General features: G+C 44.5%; 1 protein-coding gene across 2 annotated transcripts in view; it reads right to left on the reverse strand.

Moving 5' to 3' along the window:
• Positions 1–290: 290 nt before the first annotated feature.
• Positions 291–27,572, reverse strand: part of LOC134910018 (uncharacterized) — a 35,286-nt gene continuing 8,004 nt past the window's right edge. For both annotated transcript variants that reach the window (XM_063917555.1, XM_063917556.1), the window contains exons 2-4: positions 11,484–11,948; positions 2,289–2,747; positions 291–1,513 (exon numbers count right to left, since the gene is read on the reverse strand). In XM_063917555.1, coding sequence (XP_063773625.1) covers positions 992–1,513; positions 2,289–2,747; positions 11,484–11,927 — 1,425 coding nt within the window. In that variant the 5' untranslated portion in view covers positions 11,928–11,948 and the 3' untranslated portion in view covers positions 291–991. The remainder of the gene's footprint in view (positions 1,514–2,288; positions 2,748–11,483; positions 11,949–27,572) is intronic.

Consider the following 27,572-nt stretch of genomic DNA (forward strand, 5'->3'; position numbering starts at 1 on the left):
CTGGGGTCATGCATTTGATTCCCAACCATGAAAAATCTTTTTATTTTACTTTTATTTGTATGTTCTCCCCATGATTGCGTGGGCTTCTGCTAGGTATTCCAGTTTCCTCCAACACTACAAACATATACTGGTATGTTTTATTTGCTGCTGCCTTGTACCCTGTGTGTGCTTTTGTGTTCGACAACTTAACCTCCAGGGGGGCAAGAACTTATCTGAATGACAAATATTCCTTTCTGTACACCACTGCATAATTAGTGACCCTACATAAATAAATGATAATAAAGACAATGCCTTCTCACTCTCTTGCTTTATTTAAGACATAAATAGGATTTAGCTGAGCAATACTTTAGGAGGCAACCTGAAATGGTAAAAATTAATGGTTGGGTGGTAAAAACTGGACATGAAAGTGAGCATCTGTGTGTCACCCACAAAAAGACTGCAGAGTGTTTATGGGGACAACTCCAAAAAGTGTAAAGGTTACGGACAAGGCAGAAAAATAAATGCATTTTTCTGCACTGTTTTCAGTCAGAGATTTTGCCTTTTCTAACCATCAATAGTTATCTGACAATTACTGTAAGTGTCGTGGATCAGACCTGGTATTGCAGGTGCAATAACTGCTAATAATCATAATCTAAGCTGGGACCATATGAATAGGTTTCTGGTATTGTTGAATGTACTTGCTGTGCTAGGCCTGCCCACTCGCCACCATAAATATATAGGAAGGTTTGTTGGAAATAACCCTCCCTGGCCTACGTCAGTTAAGAAAATAAAGACAGTGAAAACTTCAACTGTACTGCAAAATTTGTCATACAAAAAACTTTTCTTAAAATAAAGAAATTAAACAGTATTAAAGTTTTGTATAAAAACAGAATTACTAATGTATAATAAAAACAACTTAAATTAGAACCCTAATAAGAAACTGCTTTAATTGTACTGTCCCAGAAAAAACACTATAAAGTGTTTGATGTCACATGGCAGAAACGTGCGCTGGCTATAAATGTTCTTCCTTGTACTGTGAAGGTTCTGTTACTTGTGAACCACGGAGTGGGGAAATACAGAAAGAGGCATTTCCCCTGCCTGGTGTTGGACTACAGCTATATTCATGATTGTAGGAGACAAATTCTTGTCGCGGTGAGGCTGCCGTCTGAGGATTTTGAATATTATATTCAATAGAACTAGAACAACTTGGTGGCTGGCAAGCATAATGTGGAATTTGGAACAGAGAAATGCTTGTGTCTTCTGTGAGTTTTCTCATCATCCCTTTAAACAAAATGTCAGTTATAAGGACCTCTGATAATAGTCTTTGTTTGTCATCCATTTTACGCAACTTTGCTGCGACAGTAACCCCAAAAGCATCAAATTCATCTTCTTTTTGGTTGAGTACTGCAGCAGCTTCAGTAAGTAGTTGTCTGCTTAAGTCATCATTGACGGTTTTTCTTTTTCTCTGGTTGAGTATTGGAATGGTTTGTGGTTGCATTTCAATGACTTCATGACTTCGAGAACGAATACAAACCTAAACATTAAAAAAAAATTATTATATATATATATATATATATATATATTTACTGTCAATTCAATTATATATTTCCAGCAGTGTGAGCATTAGTAAATCCCTACCAACACAAAGGGCCTTATTCAGAGCTGACTGCAGCTGCTGCGTTTGCTATGAAGGCTGGAGGTTTGCGGTCTGTGCACACGCCGCGGCCGCAGGATGCAATTGCGTCATGACTGACAGGCGTTGGGAGGGCAGGAAACGTAGGCATGTCATGACCGTTTTCGGGGCCAGCCGATGATAGTAAACATGGCAGAGATCAACCTCTATTCGATCACAAGTGAATCGCAATCGCATGGCGGCGCCCAGCATGTGAGTAGTATGGTCTCAGATTTTTCTGCGATAGCAAAATCTGCGACCATCTCTTAAAAACCACCATAGTACATAAAACTACTACAACTACAAGACTGGCTTCCCTATCCTTTACTCCTACAAACAGTGAGCTCAAACTAGGATGTTACATGTAAGATTTCAATGCAATCAATTGCAGATATGCAGAAATCTATTGCAACCAATCAAACGTGTGTTCAGTTACACTGGATGGATCTATGCTTATTCTTGCTGTGGGTAATGGAGTATTTATATTTTACTAGTAAATGACATGCAAAAAAAACTAGATTTTGTGCAACACAGAACCATGTTTTAGCATTGTATATGTAGTACTCTATGAAAGTAAATAAATTGAAACATATCTGTATATAATTTAAAATGTAAATTAATTGTTTGGATTTCATACCCGAGACAAGTTTGTACTTTCGCCAACACTTTCTAGGCTGTCATCTGTGTTTTCTTCATCTTGTCGCATATCATGTGCGTCAGGATAGTTAGATACAGATTGCTCATCCTGATCAATGGTAAATTTCAGAAGATCAAAGTACCACAGCCGCGGTATGTAAACGTCATCACCAGAAGCGCCAGATTTTCTTGAGGAATCGACTTTCTTTAATTCTTTTTTGAAAACAGTTCGTAAATTTGCAATCTTATGTTTAACAAGATCTATGGTTGCTGTGGGACAAACAGTTTTGCAAAGACTGACTAATTTGTCATATGCATCTGCTTTTTTCTGTCTATTGGAATAATCGGAGCATTTCAATTTCCATAAGCAAGGAAAAGATCGGTACATTTCAATGAACTCTTTTAGGAAATCTGGATTCATAAAAATTTCTGTTGACATCTTCTTCTTTGTAATAACCACCTATAAAAATACACTTTCAATTATAATGGTATATTAATTAGATATTAACAATACATTTTTTTATTTTTTTTTAAAGTGTCTGTCCATGCAGTATACAAAAAAATCATATGTTTGGCAAGCTTGCTGCATAGAATATATTTGTTGTGCTACAAGTATATAGCAGGGTGCTTTACCTAGAGCTGACTTTGTCCTTTTTATGGAATCTGAGTATACCGTATCTGTAAATTTATACCTTGCAGTTTATCTAAACACCAATTTCTTACTATACAGACTGCAATATTTTGTTACCAGGCACAGACATTCCATACTGTTAGAGCAGTGAAAGGGAGTCTGATACAATCCAGGTGCCATGTCACTGATCACTACCCTTATAATACGTTAAACCGTAAGATGACATATCTTCCTCTAAGATAGTTCAATGTGTACCATTTTGATTGTGTCTTCCACTATAAGCCTTCTACGAAACAGCAATATAACAGCACAATTGGAAGAAACCAATGCAGACGTGTTTATCTCAAACTAATTTATGATATCAAATTTGATCAATTATTTTGCAACATTTTGTTTTGAGTCTTAAGGGGGGTACACACGGGGAGATGTGTGCTGAGCGAGGGGGGCACACACGGGGAGATGTGTGCTGAGCGAGGGGGGCGGGAGGTGGCTCACTACACACAATGGCACAATCTAGTACCGGCGATCGCTATGCGGCATACACACCAGTCAGATTGCTTTGAAATTGAGCGCAGATCTCTCCGTGTGTACCCCCTTTTAACCTTCTTATCTACGGACAGATTTAGTAAATAAATGAATTATTAAACAATTAACTGGATAACTTTTTATTAAATATTTAAATTACAAATAAAAGTTGTTGCCTATACTATCTAAATAATCTCTTTCAATGAGAAAAACAAATTATTTGTATACATGTCTTTGGAATACATGTCAGGGCATTCAAATACTGGCCCAAAAAACTAAAATTCAGAAACATTTATATGCACTACTTTCTGACAACAGACGGTCAAAATAAGTGTATTATAGCAGTGTTGGAGAAGCCCACATTCTGATGATCTTACTGAACTGTATTAACCACTTAACTGCCAAATTATTTTCCAAAAACCGCTCAGAAATTGTTGTATTATTTTATGATTGAATTCGGCCAAGAACATCTATTTAAAACTTGTCTAAAACGACTTATTAAACGAAGACATTGCAAATTTGATTTCCCCAGTGGCTGCTCCTCTGCACAGCTACCAGGTGCACACTGGGGAGGAGCCGAGGGGTGTTAATTTACATTTCTTGGTTGACTGCTCCTCTCTGAAGCCGCCGGGTCACTGGGGTAGGTTGCAGGGATGCAGAGGGGTTGGGAGGACCCTAAGTGAGGTCACTCCATATTTCTGGCTGCTTGCAGTGTTTGCGACAATGTCAGACAATGCACAGCCTGGCATGTTCACAAATAATGCAACCACGCCAGGCAAGTGGTTAAATTAGTGTATAAGATCATGATTGAGATTCACTTAAAACACTGGTTAATACCACTTTCAGACATAAGCCAGGGATTGTGAACATGGGTTGGACCAGAGTCACAGCTCCTACACCCCTTTCATACTGCAGCTTGGACCAGAATTATTCCCGGGTCAACCCCTTTCAAACAGAACCCGTGTCTGCCCTGCAAAACAATGTAATCATCAAAAGTGGACATCACAGGCTGATGAATCATGAGTCAGCGCTCCTGATCCACCAATCGGCTCTATTTAAACATGACCCAGGTTCAAAAACCCAGGTCGAACTTTTGAGACAGCAGGCAACCCAGGTTAGATCTGGGAATATCCTTGGTAGTGACTAGGTTAGAAGCCCCGGCAATTTTGACCTGGGTAGACCATATCACACAGTATCTGGGTTGACACGGCTTGCCCCAGCAAATTCCTGAGTCAAATATCTGAAAGGGGTTTTAGTGGATACTTGATGGATGAGACGGGATTACTTACCGATTGTTCTATCAGAGCAAAGTGCCACATTTTCTTCAATACTTAATTCCCCTAGGTGTGTTCAGTTCCCTAAGAAAGATTTGCTTGGGAGATAAGACAAGGGCCTAATTCTGAGTTGATCGCAGCAGCAACTTTGTTAGCAGTTGGGCAAAACCATGTGCACTGCAGGAGGGGCAGATATAACATGTGCAGAGAGAGAGTTAGATTTGGGTGGGGTGTATTCAAACTGAAATCTAAATTGCAGTGTAAAAATAAAGCAGCCAGTATTTAACCTGCACAGAAACAAAATAATCCACCCAAATCTAACTCTCTCTGCACATGTTACTCATGCCCCCCCTGCAGTGCACATGGTTTTGCCCAATTGCTAACAAACTTGCTGCTGCGATCAACTCTCAATTATGCCGAAGGGGTGTCTTATATCTATTTGCTTAAAACTTTGTTTCAAGGTTTATATAGGAGTAGAACAGAATTGTTTCAACGTGCAAACAGCAGCAGCTGGTATGGAGATGGTCATACCCCCTAGTAAATAAATATATATATATACACACACACAGACAGAGAGAGAGAGAGAGAGAGAGAACGGAACCAGTGCTGGCTGTAAAAATCATAAACGTAGGACGGTTTGCTTCATAAAAAAAAAAAATCACAATTTATTCTATACAATATACTTACAGTGTTAAAAAGGTTTATGTGGTAAAAACACAAATTGCATATGGTGTTATATAGAAACAATCTCCCTATACGGATCTAGGTTGCAAGTCCACTCATAAATTGATGCACATTATTCAGCAGGTTGATTAGGCTAGGACACCTACCTATTAAATGCAGTCACTGCGAAGTGGTATTGTTTTTACCAGATCAGATAAAAGATGATCCCTTTGATGTTGCATCAGCCTTAGGAGTAGTCCATTTCAATAGCTGAAGGGATAGAAGAGTTGCTGCAATCTGGATGCAATAATGAAACGATGTCCAAAAGTTATATAACACAAGGAGTAAGTGCGCTTAGGTAATTCAGAACAAAGTAAATGATTAACAGGTGTTTGCTTTCACTCACAGAATCCAAGAGACTTGTTTAAGATTCAAATGTTTACTATAACACATACACTATTACAATGTAAAAATATTTGAAACAAATGTAGCAGCTACAATTAGCTACTTACTCCTTGTGTTATATAGTATTTCTCTTTAGGCTCTTGCAAAGCCTTTGTTTGTGTAGCTGGTGAATTTTGAACAAAAGTGAAATAAACTAATTATTGATTATTGCGCCAGGAGTATTGGTGGTATTTCCACATATTGTTTTTTGATGTCCAAAAGTTGCCAAATCTGGATGCCAAGTGATCCAATTGAGTGCAAGAGATGTGGAGTGGGATCCGTGGAGAGGTGGTAAGGACTCTTAATATCAAAAATCTTTTCCCCTATATAAGGTTCTTCAGGGGTCACATGATTTTCCTCCCATAACTCTTCGAAGTTGCTCAACAGAATGTTATCTGTACTGTCTGGAATGATGGGAAGAGACTCCTTTCTAGACAGACTTTTTTTTGGCAAAATATCTCTTTCTACAAAGGGTACATACAAACCTATTTAGGTCAACATATGGGGGGTAATTCCAAGTTGATCGCAGCAGGAAATTTTTTTAGCAGTTGGGCAAAACCATGTGCACTGCAAGGGGGGGGGGGTAGATATAACATTTGCAGAGAGAGTTAGATTTGGGTGTGGTGTGTTCAATCTGCAATCTAAATTGCAGTGTAGAAATAACGCAGCCAGTATTTACCCTGCACAGTAACAGAATAAACCACCCAAATCTAACTCTCTGCACATATTATATCTGCCTCCCCTGCAGTGCACATGGTTTTGCCCAACTGCTAACAAAGTTCCTGCTGCAATCAATTCAGAATTACCCCCATAGTTCGAATATGTTGGGAGCATTGGTGGGTGAAAATTTCAGACCCTTTTCTAGAGGGGCTACCTCTGCCCTAGAGAGGGTTTTATATTAAAAACGCTGGATTTGGACTCCAAAGATGTGCTGTCTCCTTGGGTTTTTGTTTCCCATGTCTCCCTCCCCTGCATCCTCTATACTTGGATCCCTTCTTCTTTTGGAGTTACTCTTAGGTTGGTGTCTGTTGACCACCTCATATTTGTTTTGTGGCATGCCCTTAAAAAAATTCTCCTTATGTTCATGACCCTCATTAAACCTAGAATGATGATTCACATTCTCTCTACGACTGGGTAATCTTCCTCTACGCAGTGTATTCCTATGGAGAGTACCTGTTGACTCGTCGTTGTCTGTAAGTTTATCATATCTACTGTGGTAGGTAAGATCTCTATGCTCAGGTATCTGTCCTTTCTATAGGGTCTGCGTGAATATCGATCATCATGTATCGTATTTTTAGTTTAAATTTTGTTCTCTATTTGTCTGTTTTTCTGCTTATATGTACGAACTTCATTATTTTCATAATCATACAAATCACATTTACATTTCTTACGGTTTGTATCCATAAGACCTTGTTCAAATTTAATGACCTTCTCATTAATAGCTCTATCTTTCCTCTCAAAAATGTGCTCATTATTATATTTTTCCATAGTTTTCTTCAACTCCTCTATTTCTTTCTCAATCAAGAAAACTCTTGTATTTCTGTACCTGATAATCAACATCATCAATTCTAAGGGGCAATTATCTAATAATTGGTCCCATTGTTTTTGATATTCTCTATTCTCCTGAAAAATGGAGGGTTTAAAGAGCCGAAGACCTCTGGGGATCATTTTCTTGTTAACATATTGTTGCAGGTTAATACTGTCTAGCCAATTTCTAGATTCGGTTTCAGAAGATCCTCCAGTTTCTAAAAATTTTAATTAAATCCGATTTATCAGGTGAAGAATATTTGCACTCAATTGGATCACTTGGCATCCAGATTTGGCAGCTATTGAAATGGACTACTCCTAAGGCTGATGCAACATCAAAGGGATCATCTTTCATCTGATCCGGTAAAAAGAATACCACTTTGCAGTGACTGCATTTAATAGGAAGGTGTCCTAGCCTAATCAACCTGCTGAATAATGGGGGTCATTCAGAGTTGTTCGCTAGCAGATTTCGGTCGCAGCGCAGTGATCAGGCAAAAAAAGGCACTTCTGCGCATGCATGTCGTACTATGAACGAATGATGTAGTTTCACACATGGTCTAGCGAAGCTTTTCAGTCGCACTGCTGGCCGCAGAGTGATTGACAGGAAGTGGGCGTTTCTGGGTGTCAATTGACCGTTTTCAGGGAGTGAACGGAAAAACGCAGGCGTCAGATAAAAACGCAGGTGTGGCTGGGAAAACTTAGGCGTGGCTGGCCGAACACAGGGCGTGTTTGTGACGTCAAAATAGGAACTGAACAGTCTGAAGTGATCCCAAGCGCTGAGTAGGTCTTGAGCTACTCTGAAACTGCACAAAATTTTTTTGTAGCCGCTCTGCGATCCTTTTGTTCGCACTTCTGCTAAGCTAAAATACACTCCCAGTGGGAGGCAGCATAGTGTTTGCACGGCTGCTAAAAGCAGCTAGCGAGCGAACAACTCGGAATGACCACACATGTGCATCAATTTATGCGTGGACTTGCAACCTAGATCCATATAGGGAGATTGTTTCTATATAACACCATATGCAATTTGTGTTTTTACCACATAAACTTTTTTAACACTGTATGTATATTGTATAGAAAAAATTGTGTCGTCCTACGTTTATGATTTTTACAGCCAATGGCAACCAATCAGCATTGACGTAACATTTATAATTTGCATACTATAAAATTATACAGAGCAGCTGATTGGTTGCCATGAGCAACTTCTCCACTTTTATCACTGCTTCATACATATACCCATGTGACCGTACAAATTTGTTGAGGCGTTATCTCAGCTCTATAAATGTAGTGACTGTAGTATTTTATTATGTTTTTATTCATAAATAGGTTCATGTTATACAGTTAGTAGACCCAATTAGATTGAGCTCATTTAGATTGTACTGTATATCATCGTTACTCACCTTTTCATTGAATTCATTTACAAGAAACACTAACATTAAACCATTTAGTGCTAAGGACAAGTTGTACCAGTCTTCAACATAGCTCTAAAATGCTCGCCCTCAGCACTCATAAATTTCAAGACTATAAAATGTACAGCACAAAACAGAGAGAGATTTTTGCTGAAAAGAAGGCACATCAGGATGTAATCGGGTGGGTGCAAACTGGTGTCACGCAGCTTCAGGCACTCACCAGTACACTACAGAAATACCAGAAGAGCCATGCTCTGAGAAGGGGGATATACTAAAATTATCCAATCACCCCCATTCTAGCATGTAGAAACTCAGTGGTGCACTCTTTCTAAAGTAGGGATTCCAATCTTTCAAACAATTTAGACCCTTTAAAGTTATTGTTTGGTAATTAGAAAATAAACCTCTACAGTCTACACCAGTGGTTCTTAAATTGTGCGCCCTGTGGTCTTTTTAACTAATCAGGCTATGTCACAAAATCTAAAGAAATACAGAGTACATCAGAATTTCCTGCTCTCTTTCATATATGACACAAAAGTTTGCTTGACCAAGCACAATCTGATTAACATACTCTTGTTTTTTTCACAAACGTCAATAACTCAAATTTCAATTGCATCCTTCCATTCACATATCTAAGGGTGTATTCAATAAGTGTTGGATCCATTCCGACATGCATTTGTCGGAATGGATCTGACAAGCTCTATTCAATGGACGGCCAAATCAGACTGTCGGATTTGAGCCAAATCAGACTGTCGGATTTGGCCGTACCCGGGGTCCTGTCCTGCTGCTGCTGTCAGTGGCTGCCGGGTGCGATGACAGCGGCGGCGAGGGGAGCAGGCTGGCTGCAGGCAGAGATGGATGGCGGCGGTGGGAGCATAGAGCGCCGGCTGGCGGGGGGGAGCTGCCAGTGGCGGCAGTGATGTCTGCGACGGAGGGGGGGAGAAGTGCTGCAGCAAGAGAGGTGCCTGGCCGGGGAACGGCCGTCAAGGTACGTCTCATCCCCAATACCCGTAGCCAGCCACACCGACAAGACGGCAGCTTCTGACAGGTATTCAATACACCTATTGACACACAAGAATACTCCCTTGGACTGCATCTCAAAGAAATTGCTTGTCCATAGACCCCTTCAAGTGCAAGGGTCATAACATATCAATTCCTGTGTGAGAATGTCCCAAGAGCAACTTATTTTTAAATGCCGTAGATTTTTGGAAACAATATATGTTATGCATTTCTTAGAAGTGTATAATCTAGAAATTTTAAATGTGCAATTCTACAACTGTGCCTACAGCGCTAAATAGAACGTTAAAAAAAACATTAACCCATGTACATTTACAGTATATGGCACCTAACGCCAACTCGTATATTTAGATAATGGTGAATGCGCCACAAATGTATTGTGTGGGATGAGTCTCCAGCCACAGAGATTCAAAAAGTCCCACTGAAGTGACAATGTGCTAAATGCAAGTCTCCCAGCAGAGAATATTTGCTAAGTAATATGACAAAATGATTGTTTTCAAACACTTTAGTTACATTAAATCAAAAAGAATTTGTTACGTACTTATGTACATTAAGTGTTGATCCATCTCTGGCCTCCCACAGCTGCAGAGGAGATTCGGCGGCCAGAGACATCACTCACTGCAGAAGGACTTTCCAAACTATCTGAATATTCTGAATCTTTAGGGTAAAAAACTGCTTAGGCCTTTTTCATAACCATACTGAATTGTCTGGTTTCTGATTTGAATTAATCTATAGATACATGGCTCATCTGGTTATATAATACTATATTTATCAGCTCTTTCTTGCCTTGTAAGAAAGTCTGTTTTAGGTTGTTGTCAAATGGATGACTATCCGTGACACAAGCATCTTTGATGTGGCCTTAACCTGATTGAGAGTTTATTGGGATCATCATCTTTAATACATTGGGTTGGAATGTCAGCTTCTTAAATTTATATCACTCCCTGAATCATCAGGGAAAAGTAACAGAGAAATAAAACATAGCTGTGGGCTAGGATGGGGGGCTTCTCACCATCTGGCAATCTGAGGTCACTAAATTTGCTCCTATATCAAGTTGGATTTGACAAAATAAGGTCTGCTCACACCCCCATGCCCCATGATCACACTGAAGTTGAAGGTTACCCTCGACAATTCATAGAAGATACCAGGAGATGTTACATAAGGAGTTTCGAATTTGGGTTTGAATGTATGTGGAGAGGGTCACAATAAAATTCTCCCACATTTAAATCCATCAATCGGTTTTTGCCTCCATTTCTTGTACTACCTACACCCATGCCTAGCCAAAGAGAAAAAATAGTTTTGTTTTAAATAGAGATAAAGGAGAGGGAGGGGGGGGGGGGGGGGGGGCTTGTATCCATACCTGTAGGATAGACTTACCATTATGGACAAATTGGCGCTAGGTGGTAAATGTAGCAGGAAGGGACGTCGACAAGATGTAAGTACATCTTGTATGACGAAGCGGGGGAGTGAAAACCTGCATGTACGGACGACAGAGCACCTCGTTAATGATATAGTGCGTACACACTGGACGATATTACAAATGACATGGCTCAGAAAGGTCAAAATGAGGGCTATAGTTGAAATATCGCCTAGTGTGTATGGAGATTTACTCGATAGGACTTTGTGCAGTAGATAAGGTGCAATGAGTTTCTGTATATCGTTAAAATTCATGCAAAAATAATTCAATAGGCTAATGGAAAGTATGAACGTAATACCTGGGACACGTTAGTACTTTCGCCAACACTTTCTAGGCTGTCATCTGTGTTTTCTTCCTCTTGTCGCATATCATATGTGTCAGAAAAGTTGGCTATAGACTGTGGTTGTGCATCCGGGTCAATAGTAAATTTCAGAAGGTCGAAGTACCACAGTCGTGGTATGTAAACGTCATCACCAGAGGCGCCAGATTTTCTTGAGGACTCAACCTTCTTTAATTCCTTTTTGAACACCGTTCGTAAATTTGCAATCTTATGTTTAACAAGTTCTATTGTTGCTGTGGGACAAACTGATTGGCAAAGACTGACTAATTTGTCATATGCTTCTGCTTTTTTCTGTCTATTGGAATAATCAGAGCATTTCACTTTCCATAAGCAAGGAAAAGAGCGATACATTTCAATGAACTCTATTAGAAAATCTGGGTTCATTAGGCATTCTGTAGACATTTTCTTCGTTATAATAATCACCTACAAAAAAGTAATAAAAAAATAAAAAAGTAAATGTACAGTGTAATCTTTAACCTCGATAACTGAATAAAATGTGTACTGTCCTTTGAGATCAATATATATCCTTGAAAGAATAGCAAGCACTAGATCATATTTATTTTACTTTATTACTTTTAATTTAAGATAAAATTAAAGATTATTACAAACGCATACTTACAAAAGCAAATGCAAAAGAAGCTCAAACATCAGTTGGCTATCTAGCTACAAATGTGTCCTCATACATCTAGCCTCAATACGCCATGCAGTGCGAGATACCTGGCGTGAGTGAGCCGTCAGGTCTTGTGCAACTCTGCAAATACCGGGTGTCTTTTTTTGTCAAAACTGCTTCTTAGTCACCACGCAATGCAACTAGGACGCACAAGGAGACTGTGCTGAATCATTTGATATATTATACTTGTGTATTGTGTGTGAATGAGTCTGCATATGGGGCAGAACAGAACTTTTGGAAAAAAGCTGTGGCTGCTACATTGTAGCACTTTGTGTACAGATTCAGACACTCAGTCACACAGATATACAAGTGTCATATCAAATTATTCAGCAGTCTACTCGTGCGCCCTAGTCGGCACAATAGAAGCAAAAAAAGATGCTAGACTATTCTCAAGCGACCTGACGTGCCAAGAGGAGCGATTTGCTGTGACTGCAGCAAAGCTGTATGATGACATACCTGTATTTAGGTCTAGTCTCATCATAGATAGTTGAGAGCTGGTTGGTGCCTCTTAAATCAGAGGTGGAAAAGAGAATATAGACGTCAGAGCCAGGGAAGATGTGCAGCCTCAACTACCTGAAAATACTCAAGTTCTTGAAATCGTACTTAAGTGAAACTGTCTACAACCCAGCTAAAGTGGTATTCAGTATGCGGCTGTTGGGATCCCGGCGCTCAGTATACCGGCACCTGGCATACTGACACCTATTCTCGGAATAACGCGCGCCACCGTGCCGGCAAGGGGCTCATTTGCGCTCGCTCAGTTGTCGGTATGCTGACGGTTGGGATTCCGGCCGCCGGCATACCATACTACACCCCCCAGCTAAGTACACTCTGAGGGCTCAGACTGAACACTAGGTAATAAAGAGCACATCATAATTTTTCTAAGCAGAAAATATATTTTTAATTTAAAAATAAGTTTTAGGATTGTATTTAAGGGCAAGATTCAATTAATTAGTTAATTAATTAATTAATGCGTTGGCTGGGGCTATTCAGTTACAGCCCGCAGGCTGGACTTAACAAGGATTTCTGTTAGAGCCTGAAGGAGGCACAAACAGAATTCTGCAGTAAGTTGTGTTAACCCAGGGATGGGGAACCTTTGGCCCATCCAGCTGTTGTTGAACTACACATCCCAGCATGCCCTGCAACAGTTTTAGCATGACCAAATGGCAAAACTGTTGCAGGGCATGCTGGTATGTGTAGTTCAGCAACAGCTGGAAGGCCGAAGGTTCCCCATCCCTGTGTTAACCCATAGCTCTGGGTACTTAAACGCATTAGCTGCAATTTTACCAAGGAAAATAGGAATTTAATACCTACTGGTAATTCCTTTTCTCGTAGTCCGTAAGAGATACTGGGATGGTATTAGTATCATGGGGTATAGATTGGGTCCATTGGAGCTTTGAAACTTTAAAAATGTTCAGTGTGTGCTGGCTCCTCCCCCCTATGCCCCTCCTACAGACTGTCTAGGAAAACTGTGCCCGAGGAGACGGACATACTTTGAGAGAAGGAAAATAGATAAGAATAACGGCGAGTCAACGAACCAACACACAATAGTAACAAAGGATAGCAACGCTAACCAGAACAGGAACAGGGACAGCAACAGCAGGCCCAACCAAGAAACATACAAGTATGCAGGAAAACCACGAAGCACTGAGGCAGGCGCTCAGTATCCCGTATGGACTACGAGAAAAGGAATTACCGGTAGATATTAAATTCCTATTTTCTCTAACGTCCTAGGGGATACTGGGATGGTATTGGTACCATGGGGAAGTCCCAAAGCTCCCGGAACGGGTGGGAGAGTGCTGAGACCCCTGCAAAACTGATTGACCAAACTGAAGGTCCTCAGAGGCTAAGATATCGAACTTGTAGAACTTCACAAACGTGTTCGACCCAGACCAAAGTAGCAGCTCGGCATAACTGCAAAGCCGAGACACCACGAATAGCCACCCAAGAAGAACCAAACGACCTAGTGGAGGGGCCTGAATACAACTCGACAGTGGCAATGCTGCCGAAGAGTAAGCCTGTTGGATAGTCGGATGGATCCAACGAACAATTGACTGCTTAGAAGCAGGACATCCAATCTTTGTAGCATCGTAGAGGACAAAAAGCGAGTTAGACTTTCTGTGACGAGTGGTGCGCTTGATGTCTTCAAAGCCCGAACCAGGTCCAGGAACTTTGGAGTAACCAATGTGTCAGGCACCACCGGAACAACAAATCGGCTGATTTATGTAAAAAGCAGATACCACTTTCGGCAAAAACTGTGGGCGAGTCCTGAGCTCCGCCCTATCCTCGTTAAATATCAAATAAGGGCTCCTACAGGGTAAGGCCCCCAATTCTGACACACACCCCGCAGAGGCCAATGCCAGCAACATGACAGTCTAACACGTTAAGAATTTCAAGACTATGCAAAGGTTCAAAGCAATCCAATCCAATTGGAGAAAGGTCAGGACCAAATTGAGATCCCACGGAGCCGTGTGAGGGATAAAGGGTGGCTGAATGCGAAGGACACCTTTTAAACACGTCTGCATCCTTGATATCCAGGGATACCAAGAATTCCCTTTCCTCCAGACCGGAGACCACCGCTCTTAGAGATTCCAACTTGAACTTGAACACAGGTAGGTACAGGTTCAGAGATTTGAGGTTCAAGATCGGCTGTACTGAACTGTCCGGTTTCGGTACCATGAATAGGCTTGAATAAAAACCCGTTTCAGAACTGAGGAGGGACTAAAACAATAACCTGCGTTTATAGCAGTTTTTGAATGGCGTCCTGCAAGGTAACTCTTGCTACAGGTGAAGCTGGTAAGCCCGACCTGATTAATCTGTGAGGAGGGAGTGCTTGAAATTCTAACCAGTAACCTTGGGATATTAGGTCTCTTACCAAAGGGTCCCGGCAGGATTCTGCCCAAACCTGGATGAAATATTGCAGTCGAGCACCCACCTGATAGTCCTCCTGCAGTGGTGGAAAAAACAGATGTCTGGTCAAGGGATCCAGCGGTCGCTGGTCTGCGAGATTTTCCTCATGTTCCTCTAGCTGCATTTGAGGCACCCCTGGCCCTACCTCCAAACCTGGCCACACGAAAGGACTGTAAAGAGGGGCCAAGGTAAGGTCTTTGAGCCGCAGGAGCTGCAGATGGCAGATAGGTACTTACCTGCCGTTGCTTGAGAAATCCACTTGTTTAGTTCTTCACCAAACAAGGCATCTCCCGTGAAGGGAAGATTCTCAACGCCTTTTTTGGAATCAGCATCCACTGTCCATTGTCGCAGCCATAGCGCCCTGCGAGCTGGTACTGCCATAGACATGGAGTGGGCAATAATGAGGCCTATCTCCTTGATCGCCTCACTCATGAAGTTAGCAGCATCCTGGATATGTTTCAACAGAGTTAGGATCTCATCCTGAGGCATAGTGTCAAACCCTTTAATTATATTTGACCATGGCCCTTGTGATCCAACCACAAGCAATGGTGGGTCTCTGTGCTACTCCCATTGCAGTGTATATGGAGTTGAGCATAGTTTAAATTTTACGATCCTCAGGGTCTTTCAGGGAGATAGCACCAGGTACAGGAAGTACAATTTTTCGGGTGTAGTATGGCTAACCGGCGGGCCGGGATCCCGGCAGCATCCCGGCGGGGAGGGGCGAGTGCAGCAAGCCCCTTGCGGGCTCGCTGCGCTCGCCACGCTGCGCTCGCCACGCTGCGGGCTCGGTGGCGACCTGCGGTCGCCACGGGTTCTATTCCCACTCTATGGGTGTCGTGGACACCCACGAGTGGAAATAGTCCCTGTTGGTCGGCATGCCGACCATCGGGATACTGAGCCGGCGGGATGGTGGAGGAGGTCATGTGACTGTCGGTCAGCAGACCGCCAGTCACATGAATACCACCCCAATTTTTCGTAACAGCCTGGAGACTGGCTTATCCACAATAGGGGGATTTTCCCACACTTTTCTATCCTCAGGAGGAAAGTGGAAAGAGGTTAACAACCGCTTAGGGGTTTGAAACTTTTTGTCAGGATTAACCCACGTCTCCTTAAAGAGAGTGTTTAATTCCTTTGAGACAGGAAATGTGGCAGTAGATTTAGGCTTCACATTAAAAAAATTACTAATAGAATATATTAGGGCTTCTACACCCTGAGGCAGAGTAATGTCACCTTTGTCCCCATCTACTTCTCCCTCTTCCAAATCTGGCATGTCAGTGTCAGATTGGAGTACCTGTGGGAGTGTGCGTTTCTGTGAAACCAACAAGGGGGGCACAGAAGCCGGTCTGTGGTCAGAAGTATGAACTAAAAAATCATCCACAGATTTTTTTTAAAGCATTTGTCTTTCGTGCCTGGCAGTAGCCAATTCAGAATTAATGTTAGATATCATTCCTTAAAAATAATCAAGCCCTGCTGGTTCCTGTGTGCTGCTTCCCTGAGAGGGGGAAGTGCACCAAGTACACAGCAGAGATCCCCCTGGAGAAGGGGAAAACTTTGTGCTACATGAGGGACATACTGCCTTTTTGCCTGACATGTTTGTACAGCAGAACACACACACACACACACACACACACACACACACACACACACACACACACACACACACACACAATAGCAGTGAAATAACACAGTACCAGTGATATAACACAGAACCCCAAACAGCTTGTATGGAGTGACATAGAGAGGGACAGAACCAGCACACTATGCCTCAACAGCTAAAGCAAAGTCTAGCCGGGCATAAACTAGAGCCGCAGATAAGGGAACTAGTTTCACTTTCAATATATATTGCTCCACCCTTTCTACAACCCCCTTGGTACAAGTACAAGGTGTTTTCAGAGGGTCCTTGGAGAAGCAGCGCTTCCCTGCATGCAGCCTGGAGTCTGATGCAGCAGGAAATGAAGCCTTCTGAGCCGCTGGTCCCGCTCTCCAGGAAGCCCCGTCCCCTCAATGGCACGCGGTCCCTGAAGATATTTATACTGGCTTTCATTATGTTTCATACAAAATGGGGTTAAAACCCCTTTACTGCACCAGCGCCAGTCTGTGGATATGCAGCGGGCACCACAGCCTGAAGCACCGTGTGCCCGCTGCACCCTTATGCCACCATAATAACCGGGGACCCGCTAACGGGACCCTGGTTTCTGTACTCACCGCACCAGCGTCTTCAGCTCTGTTAGGGGTGGCGGCATGCTGTTGGAGTGCTGTCGCATTACCCTGGGGGTAATGCGAAACAACACCTCAGGAGCTTCGTCCTGTCAGCGGGGATCCGGACCATTAAACCTGTAATAGGTTGGTTCAGTCCTCCCCTTCCTAAGTCCCACGGCGCAGGCAGACTGGTGCCAGTCAGTTCTGCTTAAAAATAACAAACTAAAATAAAGTTTTGAAGAAAACTCTCTGAAGCTCCAGAGAATGCACCCAGCTCCTTGGGCAAATTTTTCTAAACTGAGTATGTAGAAGGGGCATAGAGAGGAGGAGCCAGCACACACTGAAGATTTTTAAAGTGCCACGGCTCCAATGGACCCAATCTATACCCCATGGTCCCAGTATCCCCATGGACGTTAGAGAAAAGGGGCTGTAACTGAATAGCTCTGGGTGTAAAAGTCCAAGGATACCACACACTTCCTCTCACGGTAAGCTTTCAAATCCTAAGAATTCTATGGCTCATCAGTGAGTCACAGTCCACAGCCATACGAAGACTCACCTCTCCCCATGAGAGTCAAGTGTCCTCAGTGCTGGCCTTGGCTGCTTGCAGCTGGCTGTTTTGTGTTCCTCAGTCACCACCCGTTAAAGATTTGCCCCTTTCTTCCTCCCATTAAACTCTGAGTGGCTAGTGTCAATACTAAGCTCACACATGTTCTAAATTGAGGGTTCGCGGCTGAGCAACGGAATGTACGGCATTATATAAGAAACTTATAATAAATAAACTGACATGCTGCTGAGTTGTTGGTGGTGAGGACCAAGGAGTGATGATAATACATGCTCACTCTCCCATCCTCCAAAACAATCACTGCAATAATGCATGTTTAGTATACAGGCTACCAGTATGATTTCAGCTTTTATATTTTTGTTAAGTATGTATACTAGAACAATGGAAATTTAAAAGCACAGAGGTAATCCAGCAGGATATAGGTTTTATGTGTGTATATAATTTGGTACCATTACATTTATAGTGGTTGCATTAAACATATTCTATGTACACACTACAGCGATGGCCAATTGTGCCATGGTCGCGACAGCGGGGATTGGCCGTACACATATCAAGGATGGAAAAACATACTGTTCCATCCTTCATTTACACTGCACTGGGACACTAGCAATATCTTTTGTCATCCCCGCAGATAGGCTGTTAGGAATACGTTGCTAACGACAGCGGGAGAGCGCAAATCAGGCATACACATGACACAATGTTGACAATTTGTCGTTACGAAACAGCAAAACATCCCAACATCACTGCAGTGTGTATCCGGCTGTACAGAAAGCACTGGTGTCCACTGCAACCATATATTGGTTTTCATTCTCAAAACAGCACTATGAAGATAACAGAATATGATTTTTATGGTTAACAACAACTTATTCCTTTAGAAATATCCTCAGTTTTTTCAGGTCTATATCCTCGACCTGCCCAGAAGCCAAAATAAACTAATTATGCACTTCTGTATGGCAGCTAAATCCCTGATAGCTACTGGAAAGACCAAAAGGCACCCTCCCTAACTGCACTTGTGGCTAAGATTAACTATATTGCTGACATGGAAAAGATGACTAGTTTACGGAATAATACAGTGGCTCAGTTTCATAACATCTGGTCCCCATGGTTCCTCACACGCTCTTTACCCATACCCGGGCTCTGCTGACACCCATGTCCATATCCGCGACCATTCTCCCATTTACTCATCTGCTTATTTCTTACTTTCCCCTTCCCACCCTTATATTTTTCCTTTTTCTTATCTTCAGTGTTCCTATTACTGTTTTTTATTTCTGTATCTATTATATAAAATAGAGAATGACCACCAAGTAGGCTATACTTGGATGGGTGGTATGCTGTTCTTCACGGATGATCTGCAGTTTCACGGAATATGTTTTCGTAGTCTATTGTTTAGACATTTCACTACTTTCTCGATGTTCAAAATTGTCGATGAACGCTTTCCATGTGTTCACTGTTGAAACCTGTAACTGATTTTTTGTCTCCCAGTACTATGGTTGTTGGTCAATTTCAATAAAAACTCCTTGTTTTCAAAAAAATAAATATCCTCAGTTTTTTAAGCATTGGATAAGGGGAAAAAAAAACAAAAAAACAAAACAAAAAGGAGATTTATGGTAGACTTGCCATTGTTAAATCTCTTTCTGCGAGGTACACTGGATTCCACAGGGAATAACATTGGGGTGTAGAGTTGGATCTTGATCCGAGGCACCAACAGGCTAAAGCTTTGACTGTTCCCAGGATGCAATGCACCACCTCCTCTATAGTCCCGGCTCCAGGCACTGGAGCTCAGTTTTGTTAACCAGTCCAATGCAGTAGCAGGTAAGAGAGACGCTAGATTAGGGGTGGGCAAAATACGGCCCGCGGGCCGGATGCGGCCCGCGAACCGATCCTGCCCGGCCCGCTGCCTCCCGCCTGCATGCAATGACAAGCGGCCCGACAGGGCCGCTTGTCATTGTCCCGGCCAGCTTCCAGCCAGTGCCGGCGCTACCCACTCAGCAAGGGTATGCAAAGCAGGGAGGCGCCGGCTAGGAGAGGCGCTCTCCCCGCTCTGCTACCCTGCTACTTTCTGTCCACTGTTACTGCCGGCTGTGCAGCGTGAACAGTGAAGTGCGCCGTGCAATCTCCAGTGTCTGTCCTCCTCCCCCTGCCCCTTACTCCACACTGCGCCCATTGGCAGGCCCTTGAATAGGGGGGTACTACGGGTACTCGTGCTTCCGAGGGGCCCTGGCACATCCCTCCCCCCCCGCTAGTGAAAAAACTACCTGCCGAACTACTTAAGCTGGACCGCAGTTGCTTTAGTGAGCACCGCGGTGATAGCAATAGGAGGTGAGACGGAGGAAGCTGAGCATGCTCAGCAGAGTCTGTAGCGTCTTCTTCCAATGACCTTTCCACCGCACATTGGGCCGTACTGCCGGCAGCAACGCACACCATGATGTTCGGGTGTTGCACAGTGCTCGCCGCATCTGACTCCATCAGTCACTCTGCGTGCGCTGGCCTGGGACTGTCTGCCCGGCATCCCTCCCTCTGTAGCTGTTCTGTGCCCGGCTGCTGCACAGATGATGAGGAGCCACTGTGCAAGAGGAGCTGCATGGCACGGAAAAAAGTACAGTAGAAGATCAGAGGAAAAAGTTGAAAGGAGAAATACTGTGAAAAATGTAAGAATTAAGCTGTTGTATTATATTAAGCTGTAGGCATAGTGGGGCATACTGTATGATGTAATTTGGGGCACAGTGGGGAGGGGGATTGGCACAGCATTGCCACTCTGTGCATGACCCACTGTCCTATGTTCTGTGAATTATGTCTCACTGTCACCTCGAGGGCATAACCCACTGTCACCCTGTGTATATGTGCCACTGTCCCCTGTCTATACCCCTCTGTCACCATGTATATATCCCTGTCACCCGTGTATACGTGCCACTGTTACCCTGTATATGTCCCTGTCATCCCGTGTATATGTGCTACTGTCACCCTGCGTATGTCCCTTTCACCCCATGTATATCTGCCACTGTCACCCTGTTTATGTCTCTGTCACCCCGTGTATATCCCTGTCACCCTGTGTATATCTGCCACTGTCACCCTGTGTATGTCCCTGTCACCCCGCATATATCTGCCACTGTCACCATATATGCCCCTCTGTCACTCGGTGTATGCCTTTGTAGGAGAGAGGGCGCAAATTGATATTTTGCAGGGGGGCGCCTAACACCTTAGCACCGGCCCTGCTTCCAGCCCAGGTCACCAGCAGCGGCTGCGAGCTCTGTTGCCGCAGCCGGCACTATGTGATCTCTCCCCCTTCTCCCTGTCAGCGCAGCTCCTCCTCCCCTGCTATTCTCACTCACCCAGCCAGCCAGGCAAAGCTCCGCCTCTGAGACAGGGGGAAGGACTGCTTTGCCGTGCGGAGAATGGTGGGCTCTCAGTAGCAGGGGTCTCTCGGGGCATGTGTCCTGGGCCCCCCTCCTTTAATGGGAAATCCCTTATTATCAGAAAGAAGAAAGGAGGAAGTAGTGTCCCTGCAGGGGGCGGGGCTATCCGGCACGGAGCACAGCCCTGTTGCTCCTGCACTTTATTATGAATGGCAGGTAGGATGATGGGCTTCCAAAGAAGTTAGTTTTCATGCAGTGACAGTCTTTCATTTAAGGTATGAGGGACCATAAATTATATTATGTCTGTGTAACTGTAAATGATAATGTGCCTGTAACTCTGTGTATGTGTCTGTATATGTATATGTCTCTGTGTAACTCTATATATGTCTATAGCTCTGTATATGTGTCTGTAGCTCTATATGTGTCTGTAGCTCTGTATATGTGTCTGTGTAACTCTATGTATACTGTATGTCTGTAACTCTGTATATGTGTCTGTGTAACTCTGTATTTGTGTCTGTGTAACTCTGTATATGTAGCTCTGTGTATGTGTTGGATCAGTATGATTCACCGCCACTTGGGATCCCGTCGTTCAAAATACCGACGCTGGGATCCCGATATCTCGAAACTGACAGGGGTGAGTAAGGGGTGTTCTCCCTTCTTCCCAACGCCCTAACCCTCCCTCCCCGCAACCTAACCCTAACCTCCTACCTTGGTGCCTAACCCTAACCACCCCCCATGGCTGCCTAAACCTAGGGCCCTTCCCCCAGTAGCCTAACCCTAACCCTCCGAGGGCGGTGCCCAACCCTAACCTCCACTCCTCGCAGCCTAACCCAAACCCTCCCCCCACCCACAGTGTGTAAAAGAGAGCTCTACCTGCTGTAATGTAAAAAGGGGCTCTACCTGGTGTAATGTGTGTAAGTGACGCTACTGTGTGGCATCATTTAAATAATGGAGACTATTGTGCAGCCTAATATGAATCTGTATGATTTTTGGCCACGCCCCTTCTACACAAGCCACGTCCCTATATTTTTGGCGCATGGAGGGGGGGGGGGGGGGCTGCTATTTTGTGTGCGGCCCTCGAATACTGACAGGAAAGTGTCAAGTGGCCCCTCAGCTGAAATAATTGCCCACCCCTGCGCTAGATGTTAGTCACATAGACCCACATTCCCACGGCTAATGCCATACAAACCCAAAGAAGCTAAGTGCGTCAAGGTGGGTGCCCTGTGGAATCCAGTGTACCTCGCAGAAAGAGATTTAACAATGGTAAGTCTACCATAAATCTCCTTTTCTGCAGCGGGGTACACTGGGAATAACATCAGGGATGTCCTAAAGCAGTCCCTCATGGGAGGGAACGCACTGTAGCGGGCACAATAACCCGGCGTCCAGAGGAAGCATCCTGGGAGGTGGAAGTATCAAAGGCATAGAACCTAATTAACGTGTTCACGGAAGGCCACTTAGTTGCCTGGCACAATTGTTCTGCGGACGTGCCGCGGCGGACAGCCCAAGAAGGTCCAGCCGACTGAGTAGAATAGGCCTTGATAGCAGCAGGAGCTGGGAGTCCAGCCTGCGCGTAAGCTTGTGCAATCACCATTCTAATCCATCTGGCCAAGGTTTGCTTATTCGCAGGCCAGCCACGTTTGTAAAAACCAAAAAGTACAAAAAGAGAATCTGATCTCCTGATAGAGGCAGTCCTTTCTACATAAATACGGAGGGCCCGTACCACATCCAAAGACCTTTCTTTGGAGAACAAACCAGAAGAGATGAAGGCTGGAACCACAATATCCTGGTTAAAGTGAAAAAATGATACCACCTTAGGCAAATAACCTGGGCGAGTTCGAAGAACTGCCATGTCACGGTGAAAAATTAGAAATGGTGGACAACATGACAAAGCGCCTAAGTCCTCCTAGCAGAGGCAATAGTCAACAAAAACACGACCTTAAGCATAAGGCATTGAATGTCCACAGACTCGAGAGGTTCAAATAGAGACTCTTGCAGGGCATTTAACACGACAGACAGATCCCATGGAGCCACAGGAGGGACATAGGGAGGCTGTACAGAGACGCAATATTTCTCTAAACAACACCGACAAGGCAGAGATATGAACCTTGAGGGAGGCCAGACGAAGGCCCAAGTCTAGGCCTTGTTGTAGAAAAGCCAAAAGTCTGGAAGTTTTGAAAAGTATATGCATCATAATTCTTAGCAGCATACCATGTGAAGTAAGAATTCCAGACCCTATAATAAATCCGATCCGAAGCTGGTTTACGGGCTTTCAACATAGTTTGAATGACCGCCTCAGAGAATCGTTTTGCTCTCAGGAGTGATGCTTCAAGAGCGACGCCGTCAAAGCCAGTCTGGCCAGGTCCAGGTAGACACAAGGGCCCTGAACGAGAAGAAGGTCTGGGCGTTGAGGAAGGAGAAGAGGACGCTCGATCAACAGACCCTGCAGGTCTGAGAACCAATGCCGTCTGGGCCACGCTGGAGCAACTAGAAGTAGTATTCCTCCTTCTTGCTTGAACTTCTGTATTACCCTGGGCAGGAGTGACACTGGAGGGAACACGTATGGCAGCCGAAAGTTCCATGGAATTGCCAGCGCGTACACGACCGCTGCTTGAGGATCCCTTGTCCTTGATCCGAAGACCGGAACCTTGTGATTGTGTCGAGACGCCATCAGGTATACATCTGGTAGGCCCCGCTTGTACACTAGGAGTTGAAAGACTTCGGGATGAAGACTCCACTCTCCGGCGTGCACGTCGACTGAGGAAGTCCGCTTCCCAGCTGAGGACTCCAGGAATGAACACTGCCAATAGGGCTGGCAGATGGCGTTCCGCCCATTGTAGGATTTTTTACACTTCCACCATTGCCATGCGGCTTCGAGTGCCGCCTTGATGATTTATGTACGCCACCGTGGTGGCGTTGTCCGATTGTACTTGAACAGGCCTTTCTGTAGCAGAGGTAGGGCCAGTGTCAATGCAGTGAACACTGCCCGCAATTCCAGAATGTTTATCGGGAGGAGAGATTCCTCCCTGGTCCACCGACCCTGGAGTGTTGCTCAAACACCGCGCCCCAACCTCGCAAACTGGCATCCGGAGTCAAGGAGATCATTTGAGACCTGATCCGATGAGGCAGGCCGTCCCATATGGAAAGGATTAACCTCTGCAGAGGGCGAGAATGAAATTGAGCGTACTCTAACACGTCGAAAGCCGACACCATGAGGCCCAGTACTTGAATCGCCGAGTGTATTGACAGAGGAAGCATCTGATCTTGTCCTGAAGTTTCAGGACCTTCTCCGGAGACAGAAACAGTCTTTGACTGTGTGTGTCCAGCAGCGCCCCCAGGTGCACCATGCTCCGAGCAGGAACCAGCGAGGACTTTTTCCAATCGATGAGCCACCCTTGGGCTTGAAGGAATTGGACCGACATCTCCAGTTGACTGAGGAGGACATCTTGGGAGTTCGCCAGAATCAGCAAGTCGTCCAGATACGGCAAGATCCCGATTCCCTGATGACAGAGGAAAGCAGTCATCACGGCCACGACCTTGGTGAAAATCTGAGGTGCCGTGGCCCGTCCAAATGGCAGGGCCTGGAATTAAAAATGAAAGTTGCCAATAGTAAACCGCAGATATTGCTGATGAAAAATGGCAATAGGTATGTGCAGGTAAGCATCCTGTATGTCCAGGGATACCATATAGTCCTCGGGTTCCATGGCCAGCACAATAGAGCGCAGAGTTTCCACACGGAATTTGGACCCTCTTACAAACTTGTTCAACAATTTGAGGTTGAGTATAGGCCGGGAAGACCCATTCGGTTTCGGAACTAGAAACAGGGTCGAATAGTATCCCCTGCCTCTCTGGGACAGAGATACCGGCACTACCACTCCAGTTTCCAGGAGTGATTGTACAACCAGGTGTAGAGCTTGCGCTTTCAACGGATCCGAAGGGATAACCGTTGAACAGAACTGGTGAAGGGGACGTCTCTTGAAAGAGATTACGTATCCGTGAGAGACAACTTCCCGCACCCAGGCGTCTGAAGTGGTCTTTAACCAGGCCTGGGCGAACTGCAGAAGTCGGCCTCCCACACTGGGGTCCCCCAGAGGGAGGCCCGCCCCATCACGGAAGCAGGCTAACGGGCGGCCCGGGATTGTTTAGATTTGGGCTTAGTGGTTTTGGAAGTACGAGCCTGTCTAGGGTACGCCTGACCTTTTGCTTTACTTGGTGGTCGAAAGGAATGAAAAGGTGTACTCTTAGCCTTCTGAGCAGAAGGATTAGTACTTGGGAGAAACGCAGTCTTGGCAGACGCCAAGTCAGTCACAATCTTGTTCAGATCCTCCCCAAATAGTATGTCTCCCTTGAAAGGAAGCACCTCCAAGGTCTTTTTAGAGTCCAGGTACACTTTCCAGGACCTCAACCACAGAATCCGGCGAGCCAGGATAGACGCAGTAGAAGCCTTGGCCGCCATGACCCCTGCATCAGAGGCCGCCTCCTCGATATAGTGAAAAGCTGTAGTAATATACGACAGATATTGTTTGGCAGTGTCAGGAAAATCCTGAGGTAGCTCATCCTCAATTGCCTTAACCCATGCTTCAATTCCCTTTGCCGCCCAAGAGGCCGCCGTAGTGGGTCTATGTACAGCACCGGTAAGAGTGTAAATAGACTTCAGGCATCCCTTCAAAGGCTTATCCATCGGTTCCTTTAATGAGGTGACAGCGGTGACAGAGTAGATGACCCCACAAGATGGGCGACATGAGAGTCCACCGGCGGTGGAGTTTTCCACTTATTACTCAACTCAGCAGGGATAGAATAACGAGCTAGCATCTTTTTAGACAGGGAAAATTTCTTTCCTGGAGAGGACCAGGATTCCTGACATATGTCAATTAAAAGGTCAGAATGTGGTAAAACTACTTTAGCGACCTTCTGACGCTTAAACTTATCCGGATTCTTAGACGTAACAGGAAGCTCAATGTCATCATCAATCTGTAGAATCAGCTTGATAGCCTCCACAAGGTCAGGAACATCAGCCTGGGTTGTAGATTCCTCCTCAGAAGCAACTGTATCAGTGTCTGATGGATCAGTATATTCCCCATCCTCATCGGAAAAATTATCCAAAATATTAGTGGATTGGGAGGAAGAAATGGCTCTTTTAGAGGACCCCTTGGCCCCAGAGGGGTGTGAGGTGGAGTTTTGTCTAACCAAAGTCTGATTTAATTGCTGTAAGTGGGTAGACAGAGTATCCACCCATGGCGGGGGACAATATGTGGCTGTGATGGCACGGGAGGCCCCACAGGGGGCGTAAGACGTGTTCAAAGCGTAGTCAGCATATTTGAAAAAGCTGCCCAAGGTGGGTCCCGATTGGCCACAGGTGCCGCAGGCGGACTGGGAGATGTATGACACCCAGCGCCTGAACCAGCAGCTAACACTTCCCCCACTGGTGAATCCGTGACGACAGCACTGCATGATGCAGGAGCGTCCACGGATGTCCCGCTCTGTGTAGCAGACATTATGTGGGATGTAGCCTTAGGGCGTAACAGTACAATATATCCAGACAAACACAAAAAACAGCAAATAATCCCCTGTGTTTTGTGACAGTAAACACAGAGTGCAAACAGAGGATTTAAGCAGTGTGGGGTGACTGAAAAAACACAGTGAGAAATACAAACCGTATACCCTGTGTAGCACTATATAGTATATGAGACCCTGACGCACTTCGTTTCCCAGGGTACAGAATATAGTGATGGCAAAACGTGTGATACACAAGAAACGAATCCACACAGCTATAGGCACACTCAGTCACAGGTACAATGCCGGAATTATCACATATAACAATAAAACTGCACTGGACTAGTAATTACATATAGGTATGTATGTATACAGATATAACAATGCACAGTAAACACTGGATGTATATCACAGAATACTTGTAATAAATATTCAGAGAGCAGTGCACTTGATCTTAACTAACACTGCCTAAAATTACATGTAGAATACTTAAGTGTCTGTAAATGCACAGCACTGATGATACAGGTGGCTTTACAGAGGAGACAGTGCCCAGCAGTCCCGGAGATCAGCCCAACTATGTAATAGCGCCAAAATCTCTTCAGGAAGTGAGAGAGAGAAATGCAGCTCCAGGGCAGGAACACCAGCAGTAGATGGCACCCGGAGCTGGGGGAGGGGCTACAGGTCAGCGCCTTATCCCCTCTGCTGGACTTCACCACCTGGTACTGTGGAGCCTTTTGCAAATGGATTTGAATAAATCCGACCTGTGCTCCTTGCCCTGGTGGATATAGTGGGGTCCCTGTGCGACACAGTGTCCACGCCAGTGGTGCGGTCCGTCTCCTGGGACCACGACCGAATCGCGATTTACC

The sequence above is a fragment of the Pseudophryne corroboree genome, chromosome 4 (assembly GCF_028390025.1).
Source record: "Pseudophryne corroboree isolate aPseCor3 chromosome 4, aPseCor3.hap2, whole genome shotgun sequence".
Lineage (NCBI taxonomy): Eukaryota > Metazoa > Chordata > Amphibia > Anura > Myobatrachidae > Pseudophryne > Pseudophryne corroboree.